This window comes from Amyelois transitella, chromosome Z (assembly GCF_032362555.1).
Source record: "Amyelois transitella isolate CPQ chromosome Z, ilAmyTran1.1, whole genome shotgun sequence".
In the NCBI taxonomy this organism is placed as follows: Eukaryota; Metazoa; Arthropoda; class Insecta; order Lepidoptera; family Pyralidae; genus Amyelois; species Amyelois transitella.
In genome coordinates this window covers 4809369-4834550 of record NC_083535.1, presented here as the reverse complement: position 1 = coordinate 4834550, position 25182 = coordinate 4809369, and the positions used below count along the sequence as shown (strand labels likewise).

At 32.9% G+C, this 25182-nt stretch overlaps 2 protein-coding genes across 14 annotated transcripts in view; one reads left to right on the top strand and one right to left on the bottom strand.

Annotated features, from left to right (window-relative positions):
- The window catches only part of LOC106133912 (coiled-coil domain-containing protein AGAP005037), a 144118-nt gene that overhangs the window by 33828 nt on the left and 85108 nt on the right, over positions 1-25182 (bottom strand). The window lies entirely within an intron of this gene.
- LOC106133913 (uncharacterized) lies at positions 274-25147 on the top strand. Its single transcript, XM_013333778.2, has 9 exons — positions 274-381; positions 10389-10525; positions 11712-11944; positions 15276-15396; positions 20741-20834; positions 22811-22901; positions 23032-23643; positions 23821-23999; positions 24323-25147. The coding sequence occupies exons 2-9, from the start codon at positions 10392-10394 to the stop codon at positions 24494-24496; spliced, it is 1638 nt and encodes a 545-aa protein (XP_013189232.1). The 5' UTR covers positions 274-381; positions 10389-10391; the 3' UTR covers positions 24497-25147.

Here is a 25182-nt window from a genome sequence, read left to right as displayed (position 1 = left end):
AAGCAATTCTCGTTAGGTATATCTCGAATAGTCATATTTATAATCGAAAAGACATTACTTCGAATGTTAAAGTTTATTTTTATGCTTCTTTAATTCGCTTTAGCGCGCTTAAAGTAGACAGTTGATAGTTTACAAAATCGCATTAATGACAATTCGGGTATCATAAAAGACTTGTCTCAAAAACGGCCTGGTACTCAGGCGTACTAGGATCATGTGAAGCCGGGGGAAAGAGCTAACTAACACGTTTAGAATATGACACAACTTGTACATCATTGGCAAATGTAACATCACATCAAGGTAGGAGAGTTCTGGTGGGGTACATTCGACCACACAACAGTCGGTGTGTGACGAACTAACTGCGCGCTCGCATTGCAAGATATCGTAAGTACTTTTCAATTTACTTGCGCCCGCGACTTTTGCTTTGCGAATTTATTCGGACATAACAATGTAATAAAATACTGTTACGTGACCACGTGCTCGCGTTTTTTGAAAAGTCACTGATACATATTATAATTCATTAATTCCTTCTAAGTGGAAAATGCAAAATATGTAATTTGCTTTGGTAAATGTTCTTTTCAACCAATCTTAGACTATTATTTTTGTATGTGCATTTTACATTTATGAAATTGAATAAAATATTAACTGATTCATATTAATATATAAAAAAGAGTAATTATGATTTTTATTTTTGTTTGTAACCAATAAACTTAAAAACTACAAAACAAAGCTTTCAGGAGTAACATAAACCTTTTTATTTTTCTGTGAATTTACGCGATAGCAAAGCAAACGCTATTATAAAATAAAAGTAAATGCAAAATGAATTATTGAGTAATGAATACTAACACAGTCGTGTATACAATACACTATCAAATATAATTTTAAACATAATTTCAGGAAAATTAATTTACATAATGTCTATTGGTATTGGGAATTTGGCTTATAACAAGCAACAACAAATACTCGAATTTCACGAAACCGGGCATTGAAAACCAATTATTTGGAAAACAAACAAATTGTATTTTTTATTTGTGAAAGCGTCGCAAAAAATCTAATTCTTCAATATTTTCATTGTTAGAAACGTTTTGATTTGGAATCTGTATCTGAATCATGATTATTGACTATTGTTATTGACGGATGTAAATAAATAAAATAATATTTACGGAGCTTATCACATAGCTAAGCTAGATATAGCCCCAAGGATTCATAATTTTAAGGCGATAGATAGATTTTAAACTTGTCATTATTCGAATCTCAATTCCATCATAACCCGATTGAGCTAAACGTATTTTTTCGAGATTATTGGCTCTGTCTTCACCGAATGGGATAAAGACGTCACACTAAGTTTGAACAATTACTTTTTAGTTTTAAATGTTACACACTTAATTTTATGTGCGCACGCGGGGGTAACTGTGTGATCATGAGATTCTAAGATAGATTTACAGAAGACTGCTTTTTTGTATAACTTACGATAAGCATTTCAACTTTTTATAAAGTAAGTTTAATGGGTTGTGGTCAGTTGAGAAACAGTTGGTCAGCTTTAATGCTGACTGTTATAATTGATGAATGTAGATGAAACATATAAGTGCGCAGGTATTTGGCACGCAGTAAAAAGTAGTTCTTAGCTGCTCCATTGGGAAAAAGAAATATTTTTTAATACGCTAATGTACGGAAGAGCTAATATTGGATATACGAATAGAATTTTCAATAAAATAACATAGAATTTTAAATATACTCGTAATATTCTCGTTCGCCATTTATATCCGAGGGAGATTGTAACCAATGATGGTAAAGGTACGAAGTGAGGTTTTTTTTTATTAATTTTAATACCTGTTGATGCTTTTACTTATACATTTTTATTATTCCTTGCCAAACAAATTATCGAATACGTAAAATATGAATGTGAATGAATTACAGAAGTAAGTAGTAAAGACTTTATGAAAGAGAAAAATGTTTTTATATAGATAAACGCAGAACTGAAACAATCCCTGAATATATTATATTGCTATATACTGCTTATAATTTTTTGCGCATAAAATGTGATTAAGGATCTAATAAAAAGCAATACTTTTGTAACTTACTTTTTACGAGTAAAAAAGACTACACTCATCCCTGAGTTAATTGACACGCTCCGATTCTTTTGTGACTTTCTGGGTTTATGACGATTTGAGCAATTTTTTTCAATGTCACAAATATCGGCAACAACAATCGCACACAATAATTCAAACTTCAATTTGATATCAATAACATACTTCAAGAAAAATTTCTGATCAATAAAAATTTTTCAATGCTAATAATATTCCGACGCATACGTTCATTCGTCATTTTGTTCAGTACTATTATTAATCCGTGGTTATATGTTGACTTCGGTCCTATGACAGTCGGGTAAGCCAAAATGGATGGACTCGGCGCACCACGTAACACAACTGTTACATATGACAGTGGCGTAAGAATTAACCAGTGACTTAGTTGAAAGCGAGTGGACGCGCTCGGCTGGCTCCAATTCAGATGCGTAAGCGTGTAAGTAGTTTATATCGTGACATGAGACATGACGTAGCGTCACGAGCGCGCATACCGGAGGTTGCATTTTGATTATTTGCTCCAGTTTTCCTACATGGATTAGTGCAAAATTTTATTTCGACGTTGGGTCTTGTCACAACTCTGAATCTCAAAGCTGAAAAGTCACATCTTTGAATATACCATCCAGCTTAACATTATCTTCAAGTCAGGATCTGTCTATCTCGTAATGGATAAAGACCTGTTTCTTTATCTGTCCTTTGCGGACGTCGTAGCTTAATTAATAAAAAAAAACTTTTATTCTTTTGAAATACGATATGGAAACCTCTTTTAGTCAAACTTATTTTTTCTTACACAAATTAAAAATAAGTAATTATGATCTGGGAAATCTTTCATTTGCTTTAAATATTACTTATCTCGGTCTCCGTTTAATAAGAGTAATGAATACTTCAGTCGAAATATTATCTGGGAAAGAAACCTTGGCAGGGATAAATTTCAAAGGCTTCTTTTTTATAAAGAGACCACAAAAATCTGTTTCACAGTGAGCGAAAATATATTATGAAATCAGAAATAAGGAGGAATTCTGCTGCTGCTGAGCTGATTTACAATAAGATAACTCTACACACCACGTCTTTATGCCTTACCTTACACAAAGTATACAGAGCAAACTGATAAGAAATTGACAAATATGTCTTTAATAGAAAATAGAACTTGGAAGTGCTCTTAAGTACTCCCTGCAACATTCCATATCTGTAGATTCAGTGATTTGTGGTCTAGCTTTTAATATCCGCTGCCGCCAATCACGGTCAGCCCTGCAGCTTAGGTGCTCGGTATTGCCAGCTGATGAGATGCAACACGATCGCTGGAAAGTACATCGCCTCTACACTACTACCAGCCCGGACGATTATGTAATAACGGCGCATAATATTTTCACTTATCGCAAACCGAAGAAAACAAGAATCAATCTTGTTCTCGCCAGAATTAATACAATTTATCAGATATTTTTTTTGCCTCTATGTTGACTGCAAGTATCTACTAAAATTAATTGCTAAAAGTAGTTTGTTTTCGAATACAAATATTACGAAAATATTGCTTAAGGGACTTTTAACATTGACCGAGATCATAATTTATTTGTTAGCAATATTAATTTCTACTTAGGTATCAAAACTAATTTGCTTCTCCAATATATAAATTATGGTCCAAAGGTGCCATTATTAATGCAGTGTCACGACCATAAATATCGGCTGTTAATGGGTTTGTGTTTAACAATTTGGCAACTTTTTTCATTTTAATATTAAAAACCAGTTTGCGGCAAAATATATTCGTAAAAATAAGAAACGATTCTTCAATTTACAAAAAGACATACAAAAGAAATAAAATCTTAACAAATTTTACACGAGCCGCGTTTGATGATGCGTCATAAGACGATCGTTAAAACGAGCCATTTAATTTATATTATATTCATTTCCCCAAGGATGACAAAGGAGATCTATAAAAAAAACCTCCGCTATCAATATTTCTGTTTGTTATTTGCGTAAAAATATTTTACCTTCTTCTGCAAACAACGTATAACATAAGTGTGTGTGTATGTTTAATCGCAAATTAATTAAAGAAATGGCAAGTCATGATAGTGAAAGGAGTGCCGCATTCCGTACGCGGACGTCTTGTGACTCGATTAATGACCTCGAGATGAACAAGTCTGAATGCACTACACTTGCGACAAACGCGATGTATGTAATCAAGAAATTGGAATGACAAACACCTAATGGCTCTCTTGAAAAAATAGATTTCCATGGAAGTGATAAATTGTATGGTATAAGAAGAAAAGAAAATATTTACTTTCTTTTGAATTTACTTATATAACATTTGTATGATTTTGATAAGTAAGATAATAACATTTGTATGTATTTGTTCACATCGCGTCGCGTCGTATCGCATGCGTGTTATGTGCTCAACAGTGTTCGGACCGAGTCGTCACAATTGATGTCATAATGGTATCGTGATAAACTCATATTGGTCGCGTCACGTGATCGTGTGAAATCTTATAGAAACAAATGTAGTTCCGTTAGAATGACTCATATTTTTATTAAATAAGTAGTTTATCTTATGTAATTAATGACAATATACTACTTAATATTATTCTACTTAATATTATAATTCCTTAATAGGGTACTTAGTATGAATATTAATTATAATCTTTAAAAAATATATTTTAGGACAAAAGACCCAACTGAATAAATAAATAGGTGAGAACGACGAAGAAAAACTCAATTATTTTTGTTTGATATTTGACAGTCAACTTTCCATTAAAATCGCTTTAGAAATTGTGCAATTAAATTTTGAACAACAGACGTTTGAAAAAAAAATTATATCTAGATTCATTCATTTCTTACTATCAAATTGCATTATGTCTGCAAATTAGCTAACAATAAAATCAATAAGCGCTCGGTAGAAAAGCTAGTTGATCTGATAAAAGATAATTGTATAAAAGTTGCCACCTTTACTGTTGTCTGATCAGGTTATATAAAGTGAATTTCTAGTGGGTGAAGACCGTTTCGACGAATTCAATGACAATTGGCATTTGATTCATCTGAAACAGGATGCAGTATCGCATTTATTTTAGTGCAATCCCTGTATTTCTACGAGATAACTTCAGCGTAACTCATTAAGGAATTGCTGTTTTTAATTATCAAAGCTAAAGGTAAAAATGTTAGTTAGTGCAGGGCTGTGCTGTATTTATATGAGAAAAACAAGGCATTAATAATTTTCTTAAAACTAATTGTTTGATTCAATTTTCGGCGGTTTTCTTTTTTATTTTTTTGACTACCTACGATTTGTTAAAATATTTTAAAAACCTTAATTTTGATGATGATGGATAACTGCTGTAGCTTTTCAGTATTTTCAAGAGTTGGCGCTGCCTGTCCCGTAAGGGGGATAAAGACGTGATTGATTATATGTATGTATACTTTTGTAAATATGGTGTAGGTAGATACAGAAATTGCAATCTATCTATGTGTGTAAAAGAGAAATGGTAACGACCTTAATTGCATAAACAAATACTTGATATTAAGCAATTGATACTAATGCAACTTCTAATGACTGACATTTTAGAATGACAGGCGGTAATCTAGTGGAAACGCTTTTAGGGTTTCGTAGCCAAATGGCAAAAACGGCACCTTTATCGTTTCGTCATGTCTGTCTATCGGGCCATAAGTGCCACCCATTTTACTCGGACACTATGCGTAGGTACTTTATGGTTTTTAATTTAGTTAAATCTTTGTAAATGAAAAATAAATTTGTTAAAATAGTGTTTTTATTAGGTATACAAATATTTTGTAAATTATACGCTTGTAAAGTAGAAAATGACTGTACTATTTTCAATTTAAGAACAATGAGTGTATTCAATTTAATTAAAAACTTAGTACGAAATGAAGATTTAAAAAACATTAGTCACAATTTTGATTTAAGGGATAGTTTCGATTAGAACGTAATTGTACAGAACCCTTCGTGCGAAAGACCGACTCGCACTTCCTAGGTTTTTTTTTATTTTGAGTTCTTAAAGTTATATCTGGTTAGATCAAATAGAATAGCATTTATAATAGATTATGATCCGAACATGTATTTTTGCACAAAATAACATTTTCTATGAAAAGCTTTTACGTAAGATAAACATGTTGCTTGAAGTGTGGTTTGCGGTATATACTCCAGCTCTATCTTAAAATGTCATATGATGCGAGTAAAGGATAACATTGTTGTGAGGAAGTACAGGGTACTTTGAGTAACATTTTGATAAATGCCGCGTTAAACAGAATCGGAAATTTAATGATAAGATACGGTTGCAATCAGAAATACACTTTGATGAGAGAGATGCAAGGTTCATTTATATGTTCCCTAGATCTAAGTAGGTGTCATAGAACATCAATAGACTGTTTTGTTTTTGTCTAGAATTCTATCCAGTCCAGTTTACACCGGATTTTAAAAACTTCCTGTTGATAAATCGTGGTGGAAATCGGTACCTAAATTGTACACCGTGTGAGGATTACGTAAGTCTCCGGTAAAGCCTTTAAGATCACAATTCCGAAAGGTTATAAACAACCAGAGAGATAAGACCTACACTTATTGGTACCCTTAACCTGCTTTGAGACTGTTTTAAGGATTATGTGAGCGTTTTCATTCAAAAATATATTAAACGGTCGCGTCAAAATAAAAATTTCGTCTATCAACGTTCCCGTGGGAATTCTGAGAAATCCTAACTCTAAATAAATACTTCCAGATGGCAAGTAGAAAAATACGTAAATACTTACATTAATACATCAGTTAAAATTTTGGTAAAAATTTTACATTACCCATGTACCAAAGGATGAATGGACCTGTCACTATTTAAATCTAGATTCCATCATTGAGCCATACAGCTTAAGGTGGCCTTTCATTCTCTTCAAGACTATTGGCTCTGTCTACCTCACAAGGCTTATATACGTACGCGTGTGTATAATATCCTAAGTAACTAACACAATAACAAATTTAATTTCTAATTTCAAAGAACTCAATTATAAATATGCGATACCTTACCAAAGGCTTTCTACTTACGCAATATTTACAAAATTTCCAGGAATCCTTTATGCATGCATCCCGCCTTAATATTCCCTTATTCTGTCAACAAGTAATTATAACAATCTAGTCAAACAACCTTTTTCGAGAATGAAACAAAATACAATCTCTAATTAACTTCCATATATTAGAGATTGTATTTCTAATATATGGAAGTTAATATTATTTATGTTGGTCTGGTAGCAAAAAAAACATTTGGGATGTAGTAACAACACCGTCAGTTCAACGTGACCTTTTGGATCTACAACTGACGTTACGTGTGCGTTTTGTGTACTCTTAAATCAATAGGTGCCAAAGGTACAAGTTAACTGTCAGCAAATATAATAGCAATCATAATCCTTTTTGTTCAACTCAATCATTGAACAAAGATTCTATTTAACTTCCCATTTTTTGTGTTAGAATATATTCACTGAGATAGTTTTTTTTTAATCAACGAATGTATATATAATACCTGTAGGTATTATTAACAAAAGCAGAAAATTGATTTTAAATTGTAATTTTTTATTAACTTTTCCTGTTACCGTTACTCATTAAGACCAAGCTGAAAAGATCATAAATACATAAAGTCACGTCTATATCCCTTGCGGAGAGGACATAGACAATAGCTGAACGTGGTCATTAAATTTTTTCGAGATCGGCTTCACGATAGCATGCCCATCGCCTTCAAGATCTATCAAGAGAAATCCCAAGTTTATAAGCCTATCTCTTAGCTTTTAGAAAGATATTAAGTGGTTCCATTCTAAAGTGCCAGAAACCACACGGCACAGGATCAAGCCTCGCTGAGAGCAAGAAAAAGTATTCAATGAGTAATGATTAATAACTAGTATAACAGGAATAATTTTCACCTCGGATCTCGACCACTTTTCCAAGCTAAGGTTTGTGAGATCGGACGTGTTCATCGGACTATCAAAATGCACGTCAACTTTTACTAGACTTATCATGAGATAAGAAATAAAAAACGATAATCTAATACTGGCGACAGGAATAGACATTTGCGGGAAACGTGATATGAAATTGGCCTGTGAAGTTGATTCTAATGTAAGATTCAAATTAACATATATATGGAGGCTATTAAAAGTAGGAATTCTGTTCCGCGAGTTTTGCAGTAGATTTATCAGTGATCATTGAAGATGGCTAAAAGTGCTTACAAGGACATAAACCAATTCTAAGGCATTGCCGAAACTAGTTTCGGCAGGAATGAATTATACATACATATAATCACGTCTATATCCCTTGCGGGGTAGACAGAGCCAATAGTCTTGAAAAAGCTGTTAGGCCACATTGAGCTACATATTTGGCTTAATGATAGAATTGAGATTCAAATAGTGACAGGTTGCTAGCCCGTCGCCTAAAAGAAAAATTCCAATCCAAGAATGCATTATTGAAAATTTATTTATTGAAAAGAATGAAAACATTTTTCCTATCCATAAATTTTTACATTCTTATCACAGCATTTAAATTTTACATGCTGTCAGATTGGTGGTGACACAGTTGCCTGAATGTTCGCTTTATTTCTACATGGTTTCACACAACATAATATCTTCCGTAAGAATTCAACTAATATACCTACTACTCGTCGTGTACGTTAATGTCTTAACACAAGTAGGTATTCTATATAGTGTAAGTATAATATAAGGATAGTTAAACCACATGTTTATACTTAATTAGCGTAGTACTTACTTAATAAGGACTTAAACTCGTGACGCGTTTATTATAAAACGGAGATCCGTTTCATGAGTATATAGTGTTTATAAAAGGTCTAATTAATTATCATTCTACCATTGAGTGTCATAAGCAGTAGTGAATTAAAGAGAACGTTATTCAAACTATCAGTAGAAATATTACTCAGACATGTTTATGTTATACTTTTCTTTTGGATTATGTTTTCAACAAGAAAATATACAAATTGCTGTATTTAATCAATGCGATATTAATATACGACGAAATGGAGCGGGTTAATATCGGAATTCACGATTAAACTATCGAAAATATCATTCCGATGTGTTTAACCGAGTGAGCATAACTTAAAGGGTATATAACTGGACTTACCTACGATGATATGATTGTGCGTCGAAGGTCTATTTTCCAAAGAAACTCAATACCTAGTGCCTTAATCGATATGCCCTTTAAATATTCTGGTATGTTATAACTATGCAGTTTGGTCTACCGCATATACAAAATATTCAACACAAAACTCTCCCGAGTAAGGGACTGGTGGCAGGAAGCTGCACTATGTAGGATTTCTGACATACACACGGAAACGGGAAATTGCGCTTACGAAATTACGAGCAAATGGTCGTGATTCATGTTTCCTATTAGATTTGGGAAGAAGTATAATCATTAATATCTTTTACAACTACTTTCCAAAACTTTTGCAGTATATTTTTGCGCTAAAAAGATAAGAAAATCGTGTAAGTATTCTAACCGATTTGAACCCCAAAAGGACACAAAAATGTGGAATTTGATCACCCAGGTGATCAAAGTGGAATAAACCACAACTCAGACTACAGACAACACTGTCAAATACATGTTGAGCTGTAAGAAGAATTTGTGGATAAATTGGTTTGATAAACACTTTTATCCAATCACGTTTAAACTACGCAAACACCGTGCATTGTAAGTCTAGATGAGGCGCAAACGAATAAAGTCCGAAATTCAATGTTAGCTGACCGCAGCGTCCTGTAGTTTGGCTCAAACCGCTTTCATGAAATCCACGTTAACAATACACAAAGGCGCCCAGGTTATGTAAATTAACCTGTAATTAATCCTCATTATGCAAATAATCGTTTCAATAAAACCGCAACCCTACATATATTTATTTTAGACGCGGAATCTGGTGTGAGCAATCGTTATGTAAATTAAAGAATGGAAGCCATTGATTACATATACTAAATTAAATTTTAGTCATAGATAGACTTTCCTATCCATAGGTATAAAAATTCGACATCTTAGAGATTTTAAAGGCAAAAGTGAATAGGCATTATTAAAGCTTGCCGTGCAAGCACCTCATTTTTCCGACTCACCTCTTACCAACAGGCAGATTAAGGTCAAACGCACTTAATTTCCAATAAAACGAAATTAATTACTCGGTGCGACTACCGCCTGACTTTTATGAAACTTCACGCAGCATCGATAATGATTAAAACGCGATTACGCTCAGTAATTGGAGGAGAGAGAGAGAGAGAGAGAGGAGAGAAGAGATGGAGTAGTCTTTTGTGCCGGAAGCCGATAAGAATCAACCAAACGTTTAAATTTTCTTGTTCTAGAAAATGAGATATCTTCTGCTCTGTGCCTTCTTGGCGGTCGCGCTGGCCAGAGAAGACGACTGGAAGCCCATAATGCCAGCCTCATCTGTCACTTACTCCACATACGTTAAGTCTTCGGACAGATCATTGGAAACTTCGTAAGTATTTAATTTTTCGAGATTTACAAAGAACGTTTGGAAGACTAAAGACCTAGACTAATGCATAAAATAAGTATACAGGTGTAGCCGCTACACTAGTGAATCGGTATGCTAGGGATAGTTCGCGTCGACGACCACAAAGGAAAAATCTTACGCCAGGCTATGTGTTATGCCTTGGGAACCGCGGCTCCGATGATGTTGAGTCAGAGGTTATATTGATGCTCCAATCCATGAAATCTTTGCTTGCGCGATTTAGCGTATGCGCTGTGGCTTAGTGGCGTGTGACATTTGAGATTTGCTTTTGATTCTTCGCTGCTATTGGTTAAGCGCGTCGTATTGTGACTGTGATTGGCTGATAGTGTGTGATGTTAGTGAAGACACCACACAGACAAAAGATATCGTCTCTGCCCACACGTAGAGAAAAAGGAATGATTAATTATATTTATCAAAAATAAAAGGCGGAATATCCGGTCATGTGCTGGATAGAACCTTTGAATATCATACAATATCCGTCAAAACAGGAGAGAACTACTTTGTATAATTAATGTGGTCACATTTGTAATCCCATGACAAAGCTCGTTCTGTGCACGCCTCTAGCTAAACATGCCTATATGTTGACTTAATATTATCAATATAATGATCTCTTATTATGATATTTGATTTATATTATATTCATAATAAATTAACACTACATAAGATATCTAGTAAATCCTTTAGTCATTTTTGTAGAACAACTCTTTTTTGATTGAGCATTTTCAATAAAAACGTTTTCACTAAATTTCTGTTGATTTATTGGTGTTGTGGAAGCGTTTTCTCCTGAATTTCATGCAAACATTGTTGCACAGGTCAAACCATCGGCACACGAATATTGCTATTGACACAAATGAGTCAACCCAATTCAATACCACTGAATCTCATTTCGAGACAAAACAAATACACGTGTTAATATCAGAGCTCCTGGATTCCAGGAAACACAATGTAACAAAGTAAAGGTCGATTTAATATGAGTTGAAATAAAAATAAAATAAGCAACTTTTTATTGACAATATAATTGAAAAATTTATTGTCCCACATCCTGGTGTCTAGAATTTGTGATAATGACCTAAAACACAAAAATAGAAATATTATAATATTTTTAAGAATCACTTCTTCAAATTCGAAAAATTAATCGTAATTATTTTCCCAGACCATCCCTCAAGATCCTAAACCGAAGGCCGTACCCTAATAAGTTTGGAGGTCTGATCAGCACGGTTCCAGCAAGTGACACATGCAGTATCCACAAGGTTTCTATGAACCAAGAACTGGCTTACCAGTACATGGAATACGATAAGAGCCTCCCGGATTTGAAGGAGTTCACCCTTTGTATGTGGACGAAGTTCCATAATCACTCAGACGATCATCCTTTGTTTTCATATTCAGGTGAGTTTATTTTATTTGAAATTAAAAATATCTATTATGAAAATATTATTCATGTGACATTCATATTTTTGTGGTAAAATTCCATTCAATATAAAATATTATGTAAAAAATGACTAAAATATAATCACGAGTTTATACTTGAAACAAATTTTGGACATAGCTTTTATCCTACAAATGATTCATAACTCTTAATTGTTATTTAATTTATTCGTACATTTAAAATGTAAGATATTAATAAAGTTCAAATTTACGGTTAAGTTCATCAATTTGGTTAAAAACTGCCAACAAAAGGATTATTTTGAACACTACATAGTTAGACTAAAAAACCAATGTAAGATGAGCTCACATTGGTTTTTATGCAGGCATGGTGGGGTGGTTCAATGGATATCTGGACTTTGCCAACGCTTCAGGAACAGAAAGCGAACCTCTAACTTCTATCAAGTCTACACCTCGAACCATTAAGAAAATTGAAAAGGAGATTTTTAATTCCTGAAAAAACAGTGTTCGCATTGGATTTGAAATAAATAAAAACGTGTAGAAACTAATACTTACTATAATTATTTCATATAACTGTGGTACGTTTAGAAATTTATTATTTTGATTGCTCAGTTATTTTGATAAATTTGTTATTTTTAACAAAACCAAATACACAAATGTTTTCATGGAACTGGTGAAACGTAATACAAAATCAATAACGCATAAAGATAATCATAAATTACATCGAACTATGTTTTCAAATAAAAAATAATTTTGTATCAATTACACGTATTCGTTGCTAAAATCGAATCGGATTATTTAAAAAGAATAAAAAATATCCTTTATATACCTACATAAACCAATACACAATTTATTTTTGGATATACAAATTCTTAAATTTACATGTTAAATCTATAGGTATTTTATTCTTGAGATACAATATAATTCCTGATTGAAAATTAATTTGTTACTTAAATTGATTCATTAAGACACGAATGTTGTCGTTATAGACATTTGTAATTATTCAGATTTCCATGATTGTCACTTAAAACATAATATTCAGAAAGTTTCCGAGCGCAATCAAAGCTGTGTAAAATCACGGGTTTATTCACTTATTCAGACACAATACGTGCGATTTTTGGACAGACTGACAGTAAATTCATTGAAAGAACAATGCCACACCTATTTCATAAGAGTTGCAAATTTGTATAACGATGTTATATAACTTTATACTTAATAATGTTGGGTATTGTGCGTTTTTAATTTTATAATTATACGGGTCTATTGTCTTGGCCTGACATTTTCATTCTATTTTTAAAGGTAATGTTGTCTTTTGAAGTGTGTTTGAGGCCATTTGGTCTTTTTGGGATGAAAAATTACGTCATACGAAAGAAGCGACAACTTGTCGATCACAATTTCCGATTTGTTTCTTAGTTTATAACAAAATGAGTATGGAGATACTTAGATATAAATTGTAAGCATTCCATGCGGAAGAAAAAAAAAACGTAATACCAAAATAACCTCATTATTGATTGATATTTATGTTTGTTAATTCTTAAGAAAAGAGATAACAATTTGAATTCAAAATAAATGCGAATAAAACCATTTAAGTACACATTTTAATTACAGATCTCAAGAGTACATAAAAATACTCATTCCAAGAATAAAAATGTTAAGCAGAAATACAAAATAACAAAAAACAAACTTCTGTGGGTTTAATACTGTTTTTCTCCGAAATCGCTTTATAGAACTTCCCATTAATAAATTCGAACGTTCAAATAAATCACGATCATATTATTTTTCTTTTCATGCGGTAATTATGGTTCCATATCTCTGAATAACGGAATCCTTGTAGGATCAATCCTGTATATATCGTAACAATGTATTAAAGGAAATTTTAAATAAGTATATATGAGCATTTAAATTTTCTGTCAAATACACAAAGTACAACTTCGTAACTACATAAAAGTGTAATTACAAAATCATATATTTATGAATAAGTTACGCAAGAGGCTCTTCACATAAATCTAATACAGATATTAGTTTTAATGTGCTAGTAATATAACCGTTATTAAGTACCAAAAGCGTTTTATAGACGTACATAGAAAATCAACTTTCTACTTCAAGTTTATGACTAGAATTATAACTATCGACCAGTGACGATAATACTATTAGAAAATTTGTTTGTATGCGGCGTAAATACGAACCGGTAAAAAAAAATACCATTATTAATTTAAATACGTCCAGCAAAAGTTCTTATGGTTTAAACTTCGTACTCGTACTTAAATTATATGTAGGGGTTTAGGGGCAGATAATATATTTTATTTTTGTAATCCTTAATAACGACGCTACAATGATTACTGTGCTATTTTATCACGTAAATAAACTTTCCAAAACAATGTAGGCTCCTTCAAGCTTAACTTATCTCTAAATTATTGTTATGTCATGTAATTAATTGTCTTATTTTGTACTCGCCTCATATTGCCTGAAGTTAAAAAACAATGGCAGCAGTGAACATTTCCATTTTACATGTTTTTGAATTGCAATTTTAACGCGTCGCCGGGTCGCGATTGCGTTCAGAGTTTGCCGTTACTTTCAGACTTTTAACAGTTTTCAGTTTATTTTACTGATAGCAGTTATTAGATTAACAAGTTATTTCTGAAGCACTCTAGGCGCTATTAAAATCTCTCACACTCCTTTACAGCGCCCATGAAGCGAGACAAAACGGGTAAAAATAAGAAACCTATGGCAACTCTTTGTCGTTCAAAACTCAATTCTGAAGGCATTTGCATTAAATTACCTGGAAAAAGTCTGGTGCAGTTTTTCTTTAAAAGACTAAAGGGGAGAACTACAACGAAGTGAATTACTTAAGCGTCGAATAAATCTATAGGCTTATTTTATTTACAAAGTAATATTTGAACTTTTTACCAAAAAATTTTTGTTGAGGTTATTTACGGAATAAGTATTTTGTAATAGACGTACAAGTTATATTTTAATTTTTGTAATCGTACCGTTTGTGTTAACTTAGCTAGCGGACTTTAGAACTCAAACCTTCTGAGAAAGATTTGGTATACTAATAAGTCTATAAACATCAACATCAAAAGAATTTGAAAATGGTCCTATTCTACTCGGTTGGGGACCAGGTCCAGGACCAGGGGACTTAGATCAAATCAAAATTTCGATTCATGGTAAAATAAGTTACTATCGACTTATCGACTACGTCATTGTGGATAACGCTGCGGTGTATTTATTCCGTCGCTTCTTCTATACTTGCGCTGTATATTGTAGCAACACGGAATGCTAATTAATTATTTTAAAAATAATAAAATCAATTTAATTTCCCTTTCGCCTGCAGTTGAGGACAGTCCTAAAGAGATTCTGGCCTGGATCTCTAACACCAACGAGGCAAGCTACTTCAGCATGGCAGTACATGGACAAACATTCTTCAGGCTGAACTACCCGCTAAAATTGAACACGTAAGTTTGGTTTTTGTATGACTTTCTCATTATCTCATGATCTTTCTCATTATTGATGAAGTCTTATTTGAATCATTTAAAATCATCCACAAACATTATTCAATTCAATTGGATCTTTGTGCTGAGTTTTAATTTTTACTCCTTCAGTGGTCTTATTCTGGTTTACAATATTAGATCAAAAGATAAATGTTCCTTTATCACTGTCAAGTTTGTCAAAAACACAATTATCATTGCTTTTCAATTTGTAATGTTCCTATATAAGAGTTATTTTTTAGGCAACAACAATTTCCGAGCTCGTTACTTTATACGTTCCTAACTCACATTTATTTTAAAAATGTAATACTTATGCGAATGTAATATCAGAAATGTAAAGAGGATGTTTACTTTACACGAAGTGATTTTATATTATTCAGGAATATGCAGGAACGAAGGACGAGCAATTTCCTTCACGAGTGCATTTACAGAACGTAGAAAATCTCATGCCTCCGTAACAATGTTTGCTCGTTATGTTTGTTAGTAACACAAGTATCATATTAAAATAAAATATGAAATGTCTGCTCTGCTTTTATCACTTGAGTGATTCTACAGGGACGTGTTTTGTAAAATACGGGAGCTAGTTGCTCATTGATTGAGTACCATGTTAACCTACCATGCATACTAAGAAAATGAAAGTTCACATTAAGTCACCATCTCTCTTACAAACTGGGTCGGCATGAAACCGATTGGTGGCTTCAACAGCGAAAGTTATGTAATTCAAATTGCTAACATAATGGTCACAACATCAAAACACGTATTTTTAATGTTTACATTGCTTTAATATTTACGTGTGTCACACATTATATTGATAGGAATTGATTCTTTGTACCTAGTTTGGAGAATGACTAAAAGTTTATTTTTCAATTGTATTTTTTTTATATAAGTTTACCATAATGGAGTATCAAACATTTACTAAACGTCTTGGCCTTTACGCCCAATAAAAGGATTAAAAAGATGCAAACCACTGCACGATTACCGTGGCATATTTAAGGTTCCTAGTAAAAAAATCTTGTTAGGAACGATAAACCAGTTATTTGTGTACAAATAAACAAAGTAACCCAACTTGCTCATCAAAATTAAAACACTAAACGAAAAAAGAACTATGTTTGCGCCACTTAAATCATCAAATTTAATTGCTGCAAAATTCGCCCGCTCATCTGATTTACAAGTTACAGACAGCGGCCGTGGGTTTTACAGAAATAAAACGGCAATTTCCTGTTCAGGCGAGGCACGAAAGGTACGAATGCTCGATTTTTGTTCTAACCAATTAGAGCGTGTACTTTCAGGATACTCAAGCAAGCCGGCCGCGATCTGTAACTGACGGCTTGAAAATAACTGCATTTTTTTACATGTCCGCCCAAATGGAATCCGAGATTGGTTTCAAACTTTTCGATGATACTTGAATGAAGCTGAATTTGTGTGTTTGTGTATGTTAAAAAAATCACGTTATAAATGTAGGCGTTTCATGCTTTACATCGACTGTCTTATGGTAGGAATGACCTGATGATTAAACTGAATTTCTTTCTTTTTTTTAAAATCAACAATAGCAAAAAATATAATAAAATTTAAAATATATATCGTATGCAAGGACTGCGTAACTTTATGTATACGAAACAAGTGGCTGAAATATAGACTAATATTATGGTAAGTGGCCAATATATTAATCGTACATGTTTCGTTAAGTTTGGAGATCGAACCCGGCACCTTGTCACCATAAATAATAATAACACATCACCACTGTGCCAAAGAGGCCAACTGACACCTATCTCATGTAATTCACAAATGGATGAACGCTCTGTTACACTCGTATAGTGATTCCACAGTTCAGCAGAAATCGATCGAGCACTAATGTGGTTGTCATGGATCAAATTGACCGTATACCGACCGGGTATAAAGATATCCGGGCAACGAATCGGACGTTTATCCTTTACTCCCCGGAAAAATAAGAATGGAAAGTTGGTTTTGTTCGATGTGAAAAAAATAGTCCGAGCTTTTTAAAGAAATATCATCCCTTGCGGATAAAAATATTAATGCCAAGAAAGAATTTTACCCAAAAGCGGATTATTTTTATAAAAAGAGAAGGAATATGATAGGCATATAATGTGTGGAGCAAAATACTTATAACTTGCTTATTTCCTATACTGACAATAGTTGATTACATCAAGGAATAGTTGGTGGGGCTGCAAATTGAAACTGGGCGTAACGAGTGACTCTCGAGTAAGACCTGAGCTTAGTGCGATAGATAAGTAATGAGTGAAACGAGAGTTGCAAGATGCGAATAGGTTTTAACACAAAAAGTGTAAACTTTTTTACCACCTCCCTCTAAATATATAAGTTTTTGTTTTATACTCTATAGAAATTATCCTTATAAGAATTTATCCTTTTTGGAAGAACCTTTTTCTAAATTATTATATAGATGAATTATAACTACTTTTTTATATAAATTTACACAAGAATTTTAGAACCAAATTCAATCAGTTTCATACGAGTACCAGGGTACTTCCCTTGAGATAATGTTTTATTTATGTCGAGAATGAATGATACAATTCGACATGTTGCAGAGTGCGAAAAATAAGATACTTTAATAAAAGTTATCCAGGAAGGTAACAGGAAGTAAAACTGTCTGTCAGTATGGTTGACAAAGTAAATAGTACAAATATTGTCTCTGTCTATCCCGATAGAAATAAAGTCGTGTTGTGTGTATGTAGAGATTACATGGGCGGTTTTTCAGAAACTTCCAGGTTTCTCTTGTCTTAAGCCTTTCCTTTTGAAATATGTGTGTGTGTGTGTGCTCACCTTTTATCCTTTAAGTAACAATTTATATTTTTCACATTTCTCAACCTCACACGGTATGTCCACCATCTTTTGACGTTTTATTTGTCCTAGTTACTTTTTAAGTTGTGATGTGATTTTGATAATGTTTCTCTTCTATACATGTCTGCTATATAAATTCAACTGATTATCGCGGTGGGTTTTCAAGAAGCGTTCAATACTTACCTATTTTACGTCTAATTATTATCTTGATCATATTTCTTTTAGTGTGAACCTATAAAATGATCGGAATTCCTTTACGTAATCTGAAGGTTACGACCCAGATCCGGTGATGACAGGGTAAGGTAAGCAACCGTTTTTTAATTCCACTTTTAGGAAGGTGTGATATTTTGTTTGATTTTCTTTTAAATGTTGTTTTTTCAGTTTTGACTTTTTTTAAGGCATAAGTATTTATCATTCGTTTATGTTGTCAATGCTTAGTTTAAAATTAGGAAAGACAATAAAATTTCGACACCTCTTTCATGTTAAAGAGGTACTGGGGTTATTTTTAACCAAGGTTTTTAGAAAAGACAATAGTACAAACATTTGCCAACTAACTGCAATAAGTAATGTGACAATTTGGAGTTGGCCTTGTACAAATATTATAACTCCGGTAATGTCATATTATATATCTAACTACAGTACGTGAAAAGTACTCTAATTTCTTCTCCGTTCTCAATATTATGTTTCATGTAGAATGTTTCAGTGGTTAAGCCGTGAAGAGGTAACAAACAAACACACGTTCGCTTTAATCATATAAGTATGGATAATGAGATAAATTAAATTCTTCATAAAATGTCTTTAAAGTAAAATATGACATTACAGACTATAAATGTAATCCAGTTAGTAATCAAATTTATGAGTTCATTTGAATACTCAAAGGACCATACCTCACACATCTATGTATTTATATATAATCTATATAATTATATTATACAAGTTCACAAATAAAATACTTAAATATAATCTTTTTCAATATCTCCCAGATAATATTTAAGAAAATTCTGAGCATAAGAAGTAAGTAAATAAAAAATGCTACTTCTATTCTGTTAAATTAAAAGTAAAATTTCTAAAATACCATAGCAAGGTCACGGGCGTTTGATAGAGAACATCTGACTTAAAATAAATAAAAATAAGTTTGGTTTCTCATTTTCAATTTTTATGATAATGCAATCACTCGTATAGATCGTTACTTTTTAAAGATGCTCCCTTTTCATGTATGTAATTGCGTATAATTTGATAAGGCATTACTTGTTTTGTAATTGTACAGAAGACGTAATCGGCAAGAATTAACTTCGGTCTAAAACTAGAACTACATAATTGATCGATTTATGTAGTTGCATGCAGCAAAAAACCAGAGGTTTTTAACAGTTGCGGGCACATACGAGCCGCGCCTGCGTAAATGTGTTTAAATGTTATATTATACTTTAAGATAAGATTGAAAGGCGCGACAAATACTTGAGTAAAAGTCAAGCTTTTGATTTTACAGATTTTATCTGTTTAGCAGTAGTATATTTTTATTAAATGTTATTAGAATATAACAAAATAATTAAAAGAAAACTTCTGCCTAACTAGACATACCTATGTCTAGTTCTGTAAAACCTATCACGTTATCCTTTTTGGGATAGACAAAACAACACTTATAGACCAAGATTGCTTTATTTCTCGAACGCCTAATGCGCCGTGTTAGACAGTATTTAATGCGAAATAACATGCGACGTAATGGCTCCTATAAAACTTATTTAAAAAAAATCTTAATCGTAAAAAGTAGATTTTAAAATATATTCTGGATATTAACGTATTAGCAGCTGTATGCTTCACTTAGTCCATAATTACCAAAGTTTGTTTTAATTAGACGAAATACCAGTTTCGAAGTCACACTTTGTGGAACATATGCAAATAAGTTACACTTTAGGTTGCATAGTTAAGACATTACCACATGATTAGTTGAGTTAAACGTCACTAAGTTCATGCGTTACAAGTATCGATAGTTTCGACTCGATACTAGGAATCTTGGTTTAGAGTTTGTTATGATCAATATTTTTCATAAAACTAATTTATTACTCTGAAATAAGAAATAATTTAATTTAATCATAATCATAAACATCTGCTCAAAACAATGTCGAATTAAAAACAGGGTCGGAATTAGTATACAAGCAACATTTCAAGAATCACCGCCATTAGCGTTTTTAAAATTAAAGTAGAATTTCGTGGGACCAATATCACAAATGATCAGCTCATAATATTTTCTTCTTTTCGTTTAATTTGCGTCACAATTATAAAATGCATATTTTTGGTTAATTATTTGACGTTGCATGTAGCCGAATACAATTTTATGTGACAAAATTTCACGATGAAACTTTGCTGGGAGCACCTGTAAACTTTCCCAGTGTGATTTTAACTTGAACGCAGCATCATGACGTGTTCTTTTCAAGTTTTGGTTTGGAAACTTGAAATTTGCGAGTGTAATTAAAAGTTGTGTCGTTTTGATTTGCAGTTGGTATCACTCCTGTCAATCGTGGAACGGCAAGACTGGTGAATGGCAGATATGGGTGAATGCTGAGAGGGTCGGCCGGGGCTTCCATAACAGAGTAAGTTATCATAACATGTGTGTACTTAATAAGCGTTGAAAGACGTAGACTGTCCTGGTTAAATCTCAAGTCATAAGTACCCAAAACCGAAGAACTAGCAGATTTAGCGACCAGAGGAAAGCTTGAAAGTTCACACATATGTTTATTAGGCATACTACGATATCTGCTTCTTTCGCTCATCCAAAGTTAATCCTTTCATATGAACTCGTCGCTTTAGAGTACTCTTGACCTGGCATTCACCAGAACGTCCCTTGTAGATCTAGGTATGTTCAGGCAAAAGCCCAAGCAACTTAAAATCTCATCGTTATAATAATTTAATTGTCATTTATAAACTGATCTCCTAACAAAAGGGGACAAAGGTAAGAACTTTGAGGACAAAACAAGTCTTTTGTTACGAGGATTTTAGTCATCATGCTCCGGAGAGTTTGTATTGTGTGTTTGTTTATTCTAACATTCGACATTCCGTGCAAAATTCGTTCACAAGCATCATGGAATTAGGGGTTTCTACAAAATAAATAAAAATAATAAATTTATTGTATGTATTTTTAAAAGAAAAAATCCAATACCTTCATGAAGGTCGCCTAAGCTTAAAAATACCCATGGCTCAAAAGCTACCCAGACTACATTTTCTTTTTGAAATTTCAATCTTTAATAAAAATGGAAATTAAAAACGCTAAAAGTTTTTTGTTTAAAACAAACATATCTTTTCCCTAAAAACAACGAAGGCTTCCATCATTGCCTCCGGGCGTTCCGTTTCTTTCTTCACTAGATAACCTATTCTTAAGAGTTCTTAAAAAGGCTTATTTAAGGTCCGCTGCGTCGCTCACTGCAGCCCCAACATAGAGAAATTTTAAATTGAGACATTTTCAAATTTAATGACACAATAAGTTTAGTTTTGCCTTCACAATATATATATTTATATATATATATATGTATATATATTTATTATAAACACGAACTTCACTGTAATTAGAGCGTTTCATTTGCATAACTTGGCTCCAATACACAAATTCACACTTTTTTTTTATCAATACGTCAAAGATTTATTACACGAGTGATGGGCTATAGTACTACTTTACTATAGTATATTACTGTAGTATTACTATAGTACTACTTTAATATAATAGTATTGCGAGTTCATTTAAAAGTAGCATAAATTTATAATACTTACACAGCAATTTTTTGAGATAACGTATCAAAGCGATGTGCTAATTTTTTATTTTATTTTATAACGATAATTGTCTGCGGTTTGGGGTATGTTGCAAACAATAATTTATATTTGTGTTATAAGTTGAGAACGTCTATAGTTAATTGGCCTTAAGTCGTTACAAATTTTGACAAATTTGTTTGTTTTTCTTGTTAATATCTGTTACGAATTTGGGCTTACTCACAACAACTAAGTAGTTGGTAAATGGCTTATTTTTAAGAAGTTCTTCTCTCCAATTCCAGTAGCTTTGTGATCAAAGAAAAATATTTATCGACAGAAATAAATACCTCTTTTACCAACAGGAAAGCTTTTTTCTTTACCATAACAATGTTTATTTCTTTGAAAATACCCAAATATTTGTTTTTGCTCGGAATACTTATTCATATAAATATTCTGGAATAAAACCATTTTTATTTGTAAGCTTTGTTAACAAGGAAACTTTACGGTTTTCTTTTGTTAGACTTAGTTATTAAGGGCTTAAAAAGTCATAAGTTCAACAAACAAAATAGACTCAAGTTAATTATTATCAATGCATCGTAATATTTCAGTAACAAAATGATAAAACTTACATTAATGGAATGGAATTAATTTTAATATAATCTTTTTTGTTGTGTATGTTAAGAGCTACTAAGCCTAGGCTACATGTAGGGTATAATTGATAAGGCGAATTTGCCGTAAATATTAACCAAAAATGTACATGAAATTTTCTAGTTATTTATTATTTTTCCTTCTGGTTTGTGTGTTAATTAGCTCTCAATACATTTTCCAGCTCGTTGGCCATATCATCAAGGGAGGTGGTGTGGCGGTGTCAGGTCAGGACCAATCATTCTTGTACAAAGATGAACCAGAACACGTAATAAGTGAGTATCTAATTATGATTAGCACTTTTAATTTGTAGCAACAAACGTGCGCGCGGACGCGACTAGAAGAAAACAAATATACGAGTATCAATTACTTGAATTACAATGCCAATTATTACTTTAATTACAGAACAGCCTGGTATGATGGGTGAAATAACAATGCTTCAGTTATACCACGTCGCTTTGACTGCAGGAAAAGCGCACAAAGACCATAAACACCATCATGCTCATCACTTCAAGCACGATGGCACCCCGGTCGATAGCGCCACAGAACCTGCGACCGAACCTCCGCCACCTCAAGCCATTCCTCTTGGTAATGGCAATGTTCTAATTGGGGGTCAGATTCAAAGAAACCCAAATCTTAATTTGGCCGGTGTCCAACAGCCAATGATGGTCCCAGTACAATTACCGAATGGTGTTCAAATTCATCAGCCCTATGTAAATGGCCAATTTGCCAATAGGATTGTGTCAGAACAGCTCATCAATAGCATACAGCCAGCAGAACCGAGTATCGTGTCAAGACCTTTGACGCCAATACGACCGATACGACCAGTTGTTGATTATGCTCAATCTCTAGGGCCATCGAAAGGAACTACGGTGTTGCTATCAGGATCTTTATTAAATCCAGCTAATGTTCAATATATTGACGACACCGCACCACATGGTCTATATAAAAGAGATTCGAACAAACGCGATAAACGTGATAACCCAGAAAAAGAATTGGCAGAAGAGTCAAAAACAGGTAAAACTATAATATAATAACTATTCAGCACTAGACCAGAAACTTTTTGTTTTAGAAGTCAAATTTATTTTTCGCTGTTTGTTTATTGGGAAAAATATTAAGTATCTCTGACCGAATCATAAAATTTAAACTTATGTTGCTTGGCTTTATCAAATCAGCTAATACGAATTTTTACAGGGAAGAAGGACAAGCGCGGTCTGGTCGCTCTATCTGATGGGTCAATTGTCGACGAAGCGCTTCTCAGCCCAGCATTGGGCGAAACAGAAACTGATGATGAACTGTTCCAGGAGTCATTACAGAATGGTCTCGCTGGTGTCGTCGGAAATTTACCAGTACAGAACTTACAGAAACAAACGGTAAGAGTCTTTCCTATTTAAAATATTTAGTATAAGAATGATATTCGTTTCGACAATTGCCAGCATTTTTATAAGGGATGCATGATATACAGTAATTGCTTGCTGGAAAATCAAATTAGTTGATTTCCTGGCTCTCAGAAAAGTAAATTCGAATATTTCGAATTACGAATTCCGAACCAAATAGCTCGAAATTATTATTAAAGATACCGATGACTTAATAAGTTGTATAAACAGAATAAGAAATTAATGGTAGGTATTAAAATAAAAAGGACGTTGACTTATGAAATATATCGGCTAATTAACAAATCGCCTAAACATTACAGGTGGATGAAAGAGAACCAGCAGAAGCAGAAGTGAAGGCAGTAATGCAAGTTTGTAGCGGGTGCGCTCCGGAGCCATTTAAGAAAGCCTTGGTACTGTCCTGGAGATCAACTCCTAAGAAACTCTATTACGGGGCGCATTATTATAAGGGACTGCCAATATGCAAGGCTTTTTAAGTATTATATATGACTTCCACTGACTTCACATACTGATCAGGCTTAAATTGAAATCGCTAAAATTATATATATTCTCGTTCATTTACAACTTTTTTAAACAAATGTTAATGTTTCAGTTAAGTCAGTGGAATTAATGTTTTCACATTTATGTGTACAAATTTATCTTGTCCCAAGTGTGACAAAGGTAACCTTTGTTTTAAACGAATCAAGTTTAAGAGTTTTATTAATAACGAGTATCTAATACCTGACCTTAGAAAAGTAAAAGACGAATAAGCTACTATGGCATTTACTCTATTTTCAATCGTCTTATCATCTCATCAAGTGCCTAATTTTAATTTATTCTGGCGAGTATTGTGTCTATCATTCAGGGTAAAAAGCATTAAAACAATATAGCCAAATACGTAGTACTTTTAGAGGCTGCTAGTTTAAATTGATATTTGTGAATTAGTCAATTTCACGAATAAGCTTGCGATTGCGAGTTATTATTTATTTTTAGTCTTAATATTGGTCACTAATATTATTATAAGAGGAAATATACCCCGATATCACACCCAATGTTTCTCTATAAATTGGAATAGTTAAATTTTTTGTTACATGTCCCAATGACACACAGATTATTAGAGATGAAATGTCTTACAAGATGCCGTGTTTGTACATTATTTTATAGTTAATATTAAGATCTTTTA

Bases quoted from the DNA above. Each gene is read 5' to 3' on its own strand.
- LOC106133913 (XM_013333778.2), top strand. From the start codon at position 10,392: ATGAGATATCTTCTGCTCTGTGCCTTCTTGGCGGTCGCGCTGGCCAGA. The intron at 11,945-15,275 runs GTGAGTTTATTT...TTTCGCCTGCAG, and splicing joins TCCTTTGTTTTCATATTCAG to TTGAGGACAGTCCTAAAGAG. The intron at 20,835-22,810 runs GTAAGTTATCAT...TACATTTTCCAG, and splicing joins GCCGGGGCTTCCATAACAGA to CTCGTTGGCCATATCATCAA.